This window comes from Scomber japonicus, chromosome 1 (genome assembly GCF_027409825.1).
Source record: "Scomber japonicus isolate fScoJap1 chromosome 1, fScoJap1.pri, whole genome shotgun sequence".
Classification (NCBI taxonomy): Eukaryota; Metazoa; Chordata; class Actinopteri; order Scombriformes; family Scombridae; genus Scomber; species Scomber japonicus.
In genome coordinates, this window is record NC_070578.1 from 31,427,495 (window position 1) to 31,442,296 (window position 14,802).

The 14,802-nt window shown below is 40.1% G+C and overlaps 1 protein-coding gene across 4 annotated transcripts in view; it reads left to right on the forward strand.

Annotated features, from left to right (window-relative positions):
• Positions 1 to 12,734, forward strand: part of neo1a (neogenin 1a) — a 159,533-nt gene extending 146,799 nt beyond the window's left edge. For 2 of the 4 annotated variants that reach the window (XM_053317173.1, XM_053317190.1), the window contains exons 18-28: positions 2,539 to 2,677; positions 3,308 to 3,415; positions 4,104 to 4,298; positions 5,707 to 5,775; positions 6,000 to 6,135; positions 6,275 to 6,519; positions 7,057 to 7,149; positions 7,543 to 7,713; positions 8,585 to 8,872; positions 9,566 to 9,702; positions 10,399 to 12,734. In XM_053317173.1, coding sequence (XP_053173148.1) covers positions 2,539 to 2,677; positions 3,308 to 3,415; positions 4,104 to 4,298; positions 5,707 to 5,775; positions 6,000 to 6,135; positions 6,275 to 6,519; positions 7,057 to 7,149; positions 7,543 to 7,713; positions 8,585 to 8,872; positions 9,566 to 9,702; positions 10,399 to 10,485 — 1,668 coding nt within the window. In that variant the 3' untranslated portion in view covers positions 10,486 to 12,734. Of the gene's footprint in view, positions 1 to 2,538; positions 2,678 to 3,307; positions 3,416 to 4,103; positions 4,299 to 5,706; positions 5,776 to 5,999; positions 6,136 to 6,274; positions 6,520 to 7,056; positions 7,150 to 7,542; positions 7,714 to 8,584; positions 8,873 to 9,565; positions 9,703 to 10,195; positions 10,249 to 10,398 lie in introns of those variants that run through there. The other 2 variants (XM_053317181.1, XM_053317198.1) reach the window with 2 other exon arrangements.
• The last annotated feature ends 2,068 nt before the right edge of the window (positions 12,735 to 14,802 follow it).

Consider the following 14,802-nt stretch of genomic DNA (forward strand, 5'->3'; position numbering starts at 1 on the left):
AAATATATGTTTTGTTAATCAATTAATTCTTTATTCTATAAAATACTAAAAATGTGTGTAAAATGCCAATTACAGTTGCCCAGAGCTCAAGGTAATGTTTTAAAAAGTCTGACAGTAGTCTAAAATTCATGGAAGTATTTAATTTATAGAATTTATAGTTATGTAGAACAAAAAACAGCAAATCCTCACACATCAGATGTTGAAATCAGTACATTTTAGCTTGATAAATTACTAAACTATTAATCTGTTAGCATTTGATTTATTTCTGTTGATTCATTATTAAATCAGAATCCTAGCTGCACTTCATAGATGGTGAAATGATCAAGCACAGAATTAAATATTACATTAATTATCCAAGATCAGTTTCATTCAGATGCAGGTCTAGTGTCTGTGTGAGAAGTCATGTGCAGGCATTTAATATATTGAATGGAGTCAGAACAGGTTTAGTGAGTCTCCGTGAGCCGAGCCAGAAACAAGGTGTTTGAGATTCAGCCTCTGATTCTCTGACCTGCAGCTCAATTAAGATCATTACTTATCTCTAAGTAGTGTATGTGTGTGTGTCTGTGTGTGTGTGTGTGTGTGTGTGTGTGTGTGTGTGTGTGTGTGTGTGTGTGTGTGTGTGTGTGTGTGTGTGTGTGTGTGTGTGTGTGTGTGTGTGTGTGTGTGTGTGTGTGTGTGTGTGTGTGTGTGTGTGTGTGTGTGTGTGTGTGCGCGCGCGTGTCTGCGTATGCGCGTGTGCAAAACTGTGACCGAGCAGAGCTCAGATAAAGGCCTGCATTTACTGATAAATTATTCAGCAAGGACAAGACAAACTGAGAACTAGGAAAAGAGGGTGCAGATTTGACAGCACATGCTCCATTCAGCCAACTCTGAAGAATGAACCACAACAGACTCAGTATTTAAGTCTTGTATCAGACACTTAACCTACCTTTTTGTCAGTAATGCCGACCTTGACACAAAAGCTTCTATCTGCCATTTTTTGCTAAATATCTGAAGAAATTTATGCTTTATTAATAATTATTTTTCAGAGTAAAATGAAAGGAAATTGGAGACAGGTGGCATGTCATTATTATATCACGCAACAATTGTATTAACAGGCAACAAATCTACAACATCAGAAATACATTGTACAGCTCAGCTTGCTGCTATGAATGGATGCTCAAATTGGTTTGATTCTCACACTGTGATAGTAATTAAAGCTCCACAGGCTCATTATGTTTCTGTCCTATTAGCTAAACCCAATATATTAACAAGTCTATTAGCGTGGCCTTTCTTCTTTTTTTTTAATCTGTCAAGTGTGCACTTTATCTGGACATGTAGAAACTGTATGTTAGCACAGCTGTTCTGGAGGCCTGTATAACCTCCAGTGATGCCTTCACCTTAATGCTGGTCTCCTTCATGTTGTCACTTTCCTTAAAGTGAGTCCAGCCAGACAAGCTAGTACATTATTGAAGAGGCAACTGCTCTCAAACTGACGGCATGTTTCTAAAGAACACTGTTTTCTGTTCCTATCCCACTGCCCTCTGTTTGACAGCCCCCTCTGGAGAACTGCACTTTTGTCATAGCACGCAATATTATAGATAGGACTGTTTTAAGAGCAGATAACCTGACTCACCGCTGTTACAACCCCCAGCGAGCCAACATAGCCTTTTTTATCTCCTGCCAGTTCAGGCCAGCAAAGATCAGAATATAGGGTTACATAACTTGAGATTTGTTGACTAAAACGTGGAGTTTATAATTCCAGACAAATGTGAAATGCACCCCTGGTGTATTGTATCCTTTTCAACCTCTATTGTGTTCATGCCTGCTGTATTTGGTTTTAGAGCTTATTTGTAATAGCTCCAATTGTCTCTGTGTGGCACTGTCTTTCACAGCAAACATGATAGAGCATTACATGATATAAAATGTCCTGGTTCCACTCAGTGGTCACTGTGTGTAATGTTATCTAAACACTGCAGACTGGAGGCTGCGTCATCCCTCTGCCAGAAGTTATGAAAAAGAGAAAAATGAGAAAGAAGACTATGCTAGCTGCTCTGTGAGGCTGTACTCAGCAGTGCTTTGAGTTAAATGCTAATATCAGCATGCTAACATGCCCACAATGACAATGCTAATCTGCTGGTGTTAATAAAGTATAATGTTTACCATGGTTAGCATTTTAGTTTAACGTGTTAGCATGGTAACAATTTGATGATTAGCTTTAAACACAGAGTAAAGCTGAGGCTGAATGTCATTAGTTTGCAGGTGTTTGGTCATAAACCAAAGTATTTGTGACACTAGATGAAACGACAGGGGATCACCAGAGTTATTACAATTCATCTTGATGGTGATTCCAATGTCTGTACACAATTCTGTGCTAATCCATGTAGTTATGTTACATATTCCAGTCTGGACTAAGGTGGTGGACTTATCACCAACCAGAACGATGCCATTAATGTGGCTCTAAAATGACTCTACTCCCTGGAGACTGCAGTGGTGAGCATGTGTAATGTGCCATCATACAAACTGAATTCTTATGTCTTCATGTGTGCTTGTCCCCAGATGGCCAACACCACCAGCCTGAATCACATGGTGACGGGACTGAAACCCAACACGCTATATGAGTTCTCCGTCATGGTGACCAAAGGCCGCCGCACCAGCACTTGGAGCATGACAGCACAGGGAACCACCTTTGAGACCAGTAAGAGCTCTACACACACACACACACACACACACACACACACACACACACACACACACACACAAAGACATTTTTTAAAATCTATTGGCGATTCTGTTTAAAGTGATACAGTCTTCTGAGTGTTTGTATAAGTTCCTGCAGTGCTGTGAACCTAATAGAAATAATACAATTGCAAGCTGAGCAAATTCCAGTGCCCATATTTTTTAAGGTGTAATAGCAAAGCTAAAAGTTTTCTGACAATAAACATTTCTGACAAAAAAACCCCCAAACATTTCCTTTAAAACTGCTTCTATAAATGCACTTGTGGACTGAGATTTACTGACTTTGAACCAGAAGTGGAAGTAGGGGGTTTTTACTGTTTTTATGAAATAGGAGTAGAGCAATCTTCCTTTCTGCTCAGTCAGGGGTTTGTTTCAAAAGTGTGTGAGTGGTCATAAACTCACATATATACATGCAAGAACCGACACATTTATATACAAACAAACAAACATTCTTATCTTGTAGCAGAAATTACTGGTTAGTGCTCTATGTTTTAAAATTTGAAACAATACAAAACATCTTCTGTTGCACTAAAACTTGTTTTGACCTTTTGTCTGACATCTAACCATCCTCTGTCAATCCTCACCACAGTTCCCAGCTCCTCCCCGAAAGACGTGACAGTAGTGAGCAAAGAGAACAAACCTCGCACCATCATTGTCAACTGGCAACCTCCGTCTGAGGCCAATGGAAAGATAACTGGTGAGTCTCAAAGTCTATTACACTTCCTCTCACTCTGTCGTTCTTTTCTGTGTTACACATTTTGTATTCTTACAGATAAATAGAGAGAACAGCTGTGTCCAAAATCAATCTCTATTTACTATTTAAGTGCACTATATTTACAGTTCGCCACAATGCGTAAATCTATCCACAAACATCTGAACGAAAAATGAGTGTCCATGGCCTGTGCACCACTTTCTGCTAACAAACCCACAATACAATGCAAAAGCTAGTATTGTATTGCTCTACACCTGTGCCTTCCTAACCCTAAAAAGATTTTTCTCAACTAAAATAAGTCAGATTTCTTCCTTGCTGAAGTTTGACAATTTGAAACCCCTTTGTTACCACTCTTTACTGAATCTTGACGAATGAAATCACATTTAAGTGGAAAATTGAGCCACACAAAGTGATTCTGTGTGTGTATAAGATCTGAAGAAACTGAGTGTGAGTGTGCTCCCTGCACATTTTTAGTCTTTCAGTGCACTGACTTTATGCAGTGTCACTATACTGCAGGCTTTAACCTTTTGTACAAAAATAGATATATTGCAGTACATTGTGTGAATCCACTAAAATGTGGATAATAAAGCAGAAGAAAATTATGAATTATCCCATTTTGCACAGCATCAAAGCCAGCGATTTAAATCCCTCTCTTTTTGACCATCTCTTGCAGGTTACATCATCTACTACAGTACAGACGTAAACGCAGAGGTTCACGACTGGGTTATTGAACCAGTGGTGGGCAACCGTCTGACTCACCAGATCCAGGAGCTGACGCTGGACACAACATACTACTTCAAGATCCAGGCCCGAAACTCAAAAGGAATGGGTCCAATGTCCGAGGCTGTGCAGTTCCGAACTCCAAAGAGTATGTTTCCGTAACAAGATTGGATGGCAACTAGATTGTGTACAATCAGTGGTACAATGAAAATGCACCCATGCTTATTGCATGTTAAGACATAGAAAACATTTCATCAGAAGTGTGATTTTCAAATGTACCACCAAACTATGGAAGCCAAAGTTAGTCAGTAGCTGTTGAAAGTTGGAACACCTCGCCACTCACATATTTGTCTCAGGATTAGGTGGAGGTCAAACCAGAGCTAAAATGAGAATGAATATCATATTTACATTTTCCAGGTGGCCAGAAACACACTTCATGGAGACATATTGTATCCAGCAGTTATAGTTTTGAAATGAAAAATATTTGTATATTCACACATATGGACTTTTCAATGAGGGAGAGGGAGTGGGTGTAATTTTAAGATTTAGATGAATCACACATTCAAAAAATATTATTGTCAGGAGAAGATGTTTGGAAGGGATCTTGACAGGATCTTAACAATGCAATGCTTTAAAGATAGATTTTCCATTTGAAGTATCAACAAATCATATGATGAGCCACTCTTGACTTAAATAGATTTTCCAGTTAACACTTCAGACAATTTGTCCTGATGAAGTTCCTGTGAGAAAGCGTCTGGAGAGCTAGGAGTTTCCCAAGCCTTGTTGATTAGTTGGGTATGACCAAATTACTGCCAAGTCTGGGCACCTGACTCTAAATTTAAAACAAATCCTTTGTAGGTCCAGTTTGCTGATACTGCATAAACATTGTTTTGTTTTTATCTCAATGTTTTGGTGAGACTGCATCTTTTCAAGGAAAGTATTACTTGTAGAATGATTAGTTTTCGTATTTTAGGACTTTAAATTAAAGTTGTATTGTACTAATTGTAGAAAAGTCTTATTTAGATGCTTTGCTCTCTCAGCTTGGCTCTTCTGTAACACACTTCTGCTATTTCTAGCTATCATTTCTCACTATGTCTATTGTTTCTAGTTTTACCCCCTTCTTCTTCTTCTGCCTCACAGTCACCATCTCTCGTTCTGTTTCTGCTTCCCTCGCTGCTCTTTTTTCAGCTAACCAGTTTTTTGCTTTTTTTATTGTCTCTCCCTCCCTGCTCTCCTTTGGCCTGTTAAGCTGAGTCCTCTGACAAAATGGCTAATGACCAAGGTAAACTCCCCCTCCACACTTCATCTCTCACTGCTGACTCAGCACCTCTTTCTAAAGATTTCCATCTTCTGGGCTGATTTAAAACCGGGCTTTGCATGACTTGCAAAATCTGTTTGTGCTTGTCGAATTTTTCTGATTATAATATAGCTCATGACCGTATAAATGTGACAGTAGAGGAGGTCATAAAAGGACTTGAGGAGAGTTTCTGTAGATGTATTTTCGCCATATTAAATCAAGCTTTTGATTGACCAAGCTTTTTGATTTCCACTGACAGCCTCAAATCTGCCATCGAAACCTGGGCCTCCAGGCAACACGCTTATAATTGACCCTGGATCCACAGTTGGTAAGATTTTGCTCTCATCCACCTTTGTTAAGTCAGTCGCTACAGTAACCAAAATCATGATCTGATTGTGTCCAGCAAAAATGACTCCCCTTTTCTCTGATGGTGCATTTTTAATTTCCATTTTTGGGGGGGTTGTCTATATTCATTTGCCTCTTTTAAAGACTCACTTGTGTCTTTAAAGACATATTCATAAATGTATCTGGTCCAATCTTTCTCCTCTGCAGGTAAATCAGGGGTGGGAAGCGGTGAAAATCACATCCTGGTCATTGTCATCATCATCTCAGTGGGAGCGTTCACCATCATCGTGGTGGTGGTGGGTGCCTTTCTGTGCACGCGGCGCACCACGTCCCATCAGAAAAAGTACGCCACTCTCTACTTTGTCTTTACTTATCTATATCTCAGCTCTCTTCAATGTCCTTTTTCAATAGGCCACCGTGCTGCTTTCTCTCCACAAATAAAGTCAGTGTCTCACCATTACCGCTAATGTTCCTCCCTGCAGAAAGCGTGCTGCCTCCAAGTCCTCCAACGGCTCCCATAAATACAAGGGGAACTCCAAAGACCTGAAGCCACCTGATCTTTGGATTCACCATGAGAGACTAGAACTCAAACCCATGGACAAGTCGCCAGAACCGAACCCGGTCATGACTGAAACGCCCATTCCCCGCGCCTCACAGGACATCACGCCAGCTGACAGTGGCCTTGACAGCAACCCTCACCTGCAGCAGAGGCGCAACTCCTACCGTGGTCAGTGTTGCCCAAGGGGAAGACTTTAGAATTTGATATTTTGGGAAAGAGATCACAGTGAAATGTCACCGTTACCGTCTGAGCTTACATGCATAATAGTGTTGAGCAAACATCTTGGCTGGCAGACAGAAGGGTACATTTTGGGGGCTGACTGAGAAAACAGTGTTTTTTTGGCCAGGAGATGTGCTAATACCCTCAGGTTTCCTTCCAGGAGGATGAGTCTTTGGAGAGTTTGGGATAGTGTTTCTTTGCTGTTGTTTTCTATGTGATTATCATGCAAAACATTTCATGCTTTTCATACACAATGCCCATTACTTGTCATGATTACAGTGCTGCAAGCGCACACTGTCATTACTACAACTTTCCAAACAATATAATTAGGAGTTAATCATCAAATTGCAATTTTAAATGACTGCTCTACAATTATATCAAATGACATAGAATATATTCAAGAGGTGTGGAGCCGATCATTCACAAAAACAAGAACATTAGAGTAGCGGCTCTTTCTGATTGGCTGGTTTCCACCGTACCTTTTAGGCCACGAATCAGAGGACAGCATGTCTACACTAGCAGGCCGGCGAGGGATGAGGCCTAAAATGATGATGCCTTTTGATGCACAGCCACCTCAGCGTAAGTGTGTGTGTGTGCTTGTGTGACTGAATGGGTGTGTCTCATAATCTAGATAGTGAGAAAATAACCAATTACAGTTCAAAGATTTCTTAACAAATTTACAGATTTTAAAACATCTCTGATGCTACGGTCTGTTCAACTGAACATGTCCCATTTCCTGCTTTTCAAAAAAAGGTCATTTATCATATTTTGTGTGTTTTTTTTTAAATTACTATCTTCCAGAAGATATTTGAGTGTGTTTAGTACAGAAAACTGCATGTATGTGTGTGTGTGTGTGTGTGTGTGTGTGTGTGTGTATCTTACCTACAATACCCATCATCCTTCATCAGTATTATGGCTGGTTAAACATTTTACTTTGTGTGTTTGTGTGTGTGTATCCATGTCCATTCACAGCTGTGATTAGTGCTCACCCCATCCATTCCCTTGATAACCATCACCACCATTATCACATGGGCAGCCTGGCGTCGCCGACACGCAGCTACCTCTACCACCAAGGCAGCGGGCACCTACGCCCGCATGCCTGCGCCACCCCTATCTCCCATCTAGACAGGGTGGACTCTACAGGTGAGACACTGCCACATGCTGGGCAACAGGAGAACTGCAGAGGGGAACAAGGCAGTCCGACCTCATCATATTCACTTTGACTGTGTTCATTTATTCATTCATTCATTCATACATCATTTCCCCATTCATTCAAGTGCAAGAGCTATCTCATTGCATTCAATTTTTTATTTTTTCCGAAGTCTTACTAACCAGTCTTCTCTGCTCCTCCTAACCCAATTCTTTTCTACCCATCTAAACTGTGACTGAAGAAAACTAAACTTTGTCATCAAGGATGCAGTTAGATGTGCTAGTGACTTGAAATGTTTGGTCTAGCTGTTGAGCTGCAGCTTCTATCTTCCAGACTTTATTCATGAGACAATTGATTTATCAGCTGTCAAAAAGTATGGCGGTTTTTAGCTACTCAATCATTCTGTAGTTCTATTGTTTTAGGGAGGGTTGGGGTCATTTTAATCCTTGTATTAGATAGCAACATAAATAGCAACAATATCTACAATTCAATATAAGACATTATATAACATAAATTTGCAACCATTAACAATTTTGCCAAAGCATTTGGTTGTATTGGGCCATTGCAGACACTGCTCTAAAACAGTATGCAGGTAAGTTTGGCAATATTGTTATTTATGTTTTTTGCATCAGTGATGCTAGAGGAGCATAAACAAACTAATATTCCCGTTATTTTGTCCAGATTTAATCCTTAACCTGAAATAATGTTTTTTTTCCCCTTATTGCCCATTCCTAATTAAACCTGCTGACAGTCACAGACCTGTGAATGATGAAGTTATGTCCTGTATTTGAGTAAACAGGTTGTGTCTAAAGTCGACACATCCCCTCATTTTTTCTCCTTATACCCCCTCTGCCCCTTCTCCAGAGTCGGTAAGGAATACCCCCAGTTCAGAGCCCCTCCCTCCAGCCACAGCCTCCTCCCAGGTCTCCTGCCCCTCGGAGATCCTAGCCGACCCTGAGGGCAGCTATCACGGCTCCACCACCACAGAGGAGGAGCCCAGCTACACCAGCAATCTGCCCCCCCACCGCTCAGCCCACCCGCACGCCCACGCCCACCCACTCAAGAGCTTTGCCGTACCTGCCATCCCAGCCAGCAGCCACCCATCATACGAGTCACCTGCTTTGCCCAGTACACCCCTGCTCGCTCAGACCGGTGAGGAGCAGCAACACACACACACACACACACACAGCTCAGGTCAGACCAGACCAGACTACAAGATGACTTCCTGTCATCCAAGCTGTTCAGACTGTGACCTGGCAAAGTCAGAGAGTTTAACATGAAATTGATGACTTACACACTAAAATAATTGTAAGTCATAAACCTCATTATCATAAGCCATATTATTTATTCGGAACAGATGTTACTTTGCATTACATATTGAATATTTTTAGATATTTTTACATGCATAACACAACAGCACTTTGCTTTATGTCTCACTATTTATACAATGATTTATTTATATCTGCTTACATCTACATTACGCCAGTATAAAACATTCATTAAGTGTTTTTGTGCTGCTTATAAATGGATCACCATTAAAACTGCAAACATTATCAGAACAAATGGCAGTGATGTTGGGAATCTCTGCAGTTAAAAGCAACTTTTTCCCCCAGTTCATCTTCATTTTATTCAAATGAGCCAAATTCTCATTAGCTCTTACTTTGATTGCTTTCTAATTTTAGCCTTGGTGAGTCTTGAACTGTTCAAATGACCTCTGAAAAGAGTTTCACACTCAAACTGTGTGTTCAAGGTTTTGTTTTGTTTTTTGTTCTTCTTCTATTTTTTTTTTTGTTTTCAATGACTGTTTGTTATTTTGTACTTGTGTGTGGCCTTTTCCTCATTCAGGACCTCCTACTCACCCCCATGTCGTTAAAACAGCCTCCATTGGAACACTTGGAAGGACACGAACACCCATGGCAGTCACTGTGCCCAACGCCCCTGATGTGCCAGAGACCAGCAAGATGCTCGAAGATGTAGACAGCGTGAGTATAGCGCCCTGCACTGGCTACTGGCAGTAATGCAGCCTGTTTTTGCCAGTTGTGGTGGTGGTGGTTAATATTTGACAAAAATAATAAGACGATATGATGATGTCTTAAACAATTATCAATCACACATTCCTTCAAAATCCATGTCAGATTTTCTTTGGGCACTGGATTATACAGTTATTTTCAGCTGGACATTGATTTTAACCACATTTTCTGTTTGTTCTTTCTCTCTTTTTATTCTTTCCAACTTCAATCTCATCATTTTTTTGTGGCGTTGTCGGCTGCCTTTTATCAATTCATTTAATTTTTAATGACTGATCTTAACAAAACCCATAACTGGAATGATTTTATTTTACCATTGGATCTTTTTCTATATGTCCTAATCCTTGATTGGCTGTTGACCATCTGTTCACATCGGCTTGTCTGTGGTTATGGTTGTTTGCATTCGTCTGCTGCCTCTTTCTGTTTTTTGGCATTTACAACATTTCAGTCTCATTGACCCATCCCCCCCAGCTCGCCTCACCCCACCCATAACGACTCCCTCCATCCTCTCTGAAAGATCCCTGACTGACCCTCTCCTCCTCTCCTTTCCTCTCTTCTCCTCCTTCCCTTCCTGCCTCCTTCCAGGTGCTTGCCTCCCTCCCCCCCTGCCCCTCCCCCGCCCCTCGCAGTAACCCTGTTCCTCTCCCTCAGAGCTACGAGCCTGACGAGCTGACCGAGGAGATGGCCCACCTCGAGGGCCTGATGAAGGACCTGAACGCCATCACCACAGCACCATGAGCATGCACACGCACACACACCTACACGCACCGACACACTATCTCCGTCATCCACACAGACAGAACCGCACACACACGCATACAGAAAGACACACACTCTAAAGTCAAAACAACACACCCAAACATAAATCTTGGAAACCAGAGGCTGGTGGACACAAAATGGCTTCTTGTGCCCAAGAAACTCTCACGTCCCCCTGCAGAGAAAAAAAAAACAAAAACAAACTCCAGACTGAAACTTAGGAACTTTTTTCGGCTTACCTTGCTCAGTCTCAGGAAGGAGATTGCCATGAGAGGGAAGAAAAGTGAGACGCTTCATCTTTTTATGAAGAACCATTCTCAGAGACAATGAACTTTTAAAACATTGGTCGCTTTCAACCGGAAGATTGTGAATTTTTTTCCTCAGCAAAAATACGTACGGTAGGTGTTTGTGGTGTGCGACAGAAGACGGCTCATTCAAGATGAGACACAGTTGAATTCAATGTCAAGTCAAAAGGAGAAAGTCCAAAAATATGCTGGTATTGATGTTGGTGCTCATGCGGCGCAGTCTACACACAGTGTTTGTTTGATTAGTGTTTCTTTGTGCATTTTGTATATCTATTGGGCCATTTCAGTGAAGTGAACATTGGATATCAGCCCCCCTTTTACAAGCCTACATTATTCATAAACGTGGTCATTTTTTGTTTTTACCCCCTTGTGTCATATATTGTGCCATGACTTTTTATTATTTTCTATGTTATTGTATTATTTTTTTACACACATATCCTTATAAACATGTACATATGTTGTTTTTTTGTTTTTGTTTTTTAAAAACTGCCTCATTCTTTTGATTTTTCCCATTGTTTCATTATTATTATTTGGGATGAAAAGTGGGATTACAAAGGAGTCCTGAAGTTCAGTTCTCATATCAACAGGGGAGAGAAGCCTGATGTGTTTCTACACTACAATTTTGAATGGATTCTTGCATTCTTCTCTGGCATTGTGTTGCCCCCTTTGTACATTAAAATGTTTTTTTCAGTCTTTTATTTGTTGTGGGAGCTCCGTTTTAAAAGCCTTACCAACGTGTTTGTATATTGGATGGTCGAGACGTATCGGCCCTCCAAGGATGTCGCTCGGAGTTCTGTCACTCGCTGCCATGGCAGTTTCTCTATCATTCTGTGGGACTTGACAGTATCTCCTCACAGGTCAGGGGTACCTAGGACTCAGGGCACTGACCCCTTCCCCTCCCCCCTTAAAAAAAAAAAAAAGAAACCCTCACATGGCACCCAGTCAATCAATCACCTGCAACAGACGAGTTATCTTTTATACGAAAAGTTCGATCGAATGTGTGTGATGTTTCCAAAAAACCAATATTTGGTTTCAGACGTCTGTACTGCTGAACCACGTGTGCATTTTCCCACAGCGGAGCGTGTTTACTGTTTTCTTTTTTCTGCTGTTCTTCATCAAAATGCGACACCCTGGTTCTTTTACAAATCTCATGAGATGCAAAGATGTTGGCCTTTTTGAAGGGGACTCCCAGATTTTTTTTTTTTTTACATGGTAGTTTTTGTATGAAGAAAAAAAGAAGCTTGTTCTATACACAAATCTGATGTAAAAAGGAAAAAAGAAAAGTTCATCTAAGAAACTAGTTTTTCATTACCCTCTTACCCAAAGAAACTTGTCATTTGCAATCATAGTAATTTGCTCTACTTTTGTGAATACCATGTTTCTCATAAATGTACATCATCATGAATGTCAATATAACTGTAAGAGATTTTAACTACGGATACAAACAAGGAACAAGTTTTCGGGGGGAAAAAAATGATTGAAAACAAAGGGGGGAGAAAAAGGACCGACTCCATTTGGGAAATAATCTATTGAGTTGTAAACAGTTGAACCTGTATTGCACTTTTTCACAATTTTTGAAAAGTACATTTCTTACATATCTTGTGTTTTAAATATCAAAAGCTGTTTGTGTAACGTAGTGTCCTAGGTAAGCAGCAGGCAGCTGGTCTTGTTTTTTATGTTTTTTTGTTTTTTTTTAATGTTTTTGTTTTGTTTTTTGTTTTTTTTGCTTCAGAGATGATATGAATTTGAGCAGCCGAGTGTTTACTTTGCAGCTCAAGATGAGGAATTCTGTTGTTGCTTGTTCATGTACAGAGCTTTCTTTGCTTTCTGTAGAAAAAAAATCTGTGGCTTTTTAAAAAATGTTGAAAAAAAAATGTTTGGAAAAAAAATATGTTTTTTTATTGGTGCTCCTATACATTGTGTATACAAACTATTATGAATACTAACAAAGTAAATGTTTCTGCTCGTCTTCTTTTCATCATATTCACTCAGGATACATGGCATTTATTGATGATTGAGGTGTACAGAAATGGAGCTGTGAGTAAATCAAGAGTATGTATTCCACAGACATTTCTCGTTAGTGTAATGAGCTCTGTGAGTCCAGGGAATGTCGAGTAAAGCCGAAACCATTAATCAATTAGTCACAAATTTAATTGACAGCAAAACTAACTGAGTATCTTTAGGGTTTTTGATTGTTGGTTGGAGAAAACATTATTAATATTTCTGCCTGGGGTCTGAGAAAATTGAGATAATCATTGTGTTTTCTGACTTTGAACAGATTATATGGCTAATTGAGAAAATAATTTGAATTAGAATACTTTAGTCAAGCATTTCTTCTTTAGATGTGCATTAAATCACTGTTAATTTGAATGTGAAACTTTAAAGAAGAAGACCTGTCATTTTACAGCATTTCAGCCACACATTGAAAGAACTGAAGCCTCTTTTGTATGCAGGCGCCTTATTTCAGCTTGTGAGGGTGTGTAGGAAGATAAAGACTGAATTCAATTATTATTTGTGCACTCATGAATTCCTGAAAGCCTGTTTCATAATTGTGGTTTATCGTTCATACTGAAATGCTTTCATCTGCCATACCACCATTGTTATGTACTGGGTCACAAAATATATGTGTTGTCAGTGAGTTATTGGTTGATCAGATTTTCCCGGAAGTGTAGCTTTGGTTTTTACTGTCGTCAAGTGAGACTGGTTCAAATCTGGACTCCTGTTTTTGTAGCTGGTGGAAGTGACTCACCTTGATTCAGCATGTGGCTGCTAGTTGGTGCAATGTTCAGTCTTGTGCTGACATAGATGAAAAGGTAGGATGATATTAGTAATATCTATTAAAACAGTTGCTTCAAATAATCAATTTAAAGCTTTAAAACTGTAAATGAAAACAAAATGAGCCGATTAAGAACTTTTTGTTGGGTTTCTACTATTTACATTTGACAAAGAAAATGTAGACTTCTGACTTCTGGCACCTGCTCGTGTGAGCAGTGGCGGTTTTTGCTATGGGCAAAGTGGGCAACCGCCCAGGGCGCAATCTACTTGGGGGCGCACGAGCGCTCTCAAAAAAAAAAAAAAAAAAAATCGCCAGTTTTCTAGACTAATACGCTCATTTCCACATCAAGTTGGTGCAGTGGGCGATGAGGCGCCCCCCTACTATCATGTCAACTTGCTGCTGAGAGTCATGTATACAGGTTGTGTGTGTCAGAAGAAAAGGCAAAGGGGAGGGGCGGGGGATCAACTTGCGACTGCAGAGGCTGTGAGCAGGTTGTGAGTGAGTCTCAGGGGCCATCCACACGGAGACACTTTTTGGTTTAAACGCAGATGTTTTGCATCGTTTTGGCCGATCGTCCAAACGAATACTGTAAGCGTTTACAGCGTATTGCCTGAAAACGAAGCTTTCTGAAACCTGGTCCCAGGGTGAAAACATCGCAAACGCAGCCCTTGAGTGTTCGTGTGGATGGTGAAGACGCATACCTGCGTTTCGATCATGTCATCGCCACACCCCTCGAGCTCTCAGCCATGGATGTACATCCAAGGCTTTAACTTATCTTAACTTATCTTATATACAGTCTATGGGCTTTAATAGGCTACCCTCATTCTCAGAGGAAAAGCAAGGGAGGGGGGGGGGTTAGACTGACCTGTGATGATTATGATCCCAGGCCACACAACACAAACTGCTGCTTCCAAATAAATAGTAATACATTTATAAAATTAATACATACCCGCTATAGCTACATGTAAATTATTGGGTTATGTGAAAATGCAATAAATGAATAAGTAACTTTACACCTGCACTTTCATGTAGTCAAGAACTCCCTGATAGCAATCTAATCACCCACAAAACATTTTAATGTCAGTTGTAAAAAGGGTGAAAGTCTGTCAGATTACATTAATTATTAGTATTTTTCATTTATTTATTTTGTTTTATTTATTTGTATGATGACGGATGTGTGTAATGTACTTTGGTGTTTACGTACTATATTTCATTTAT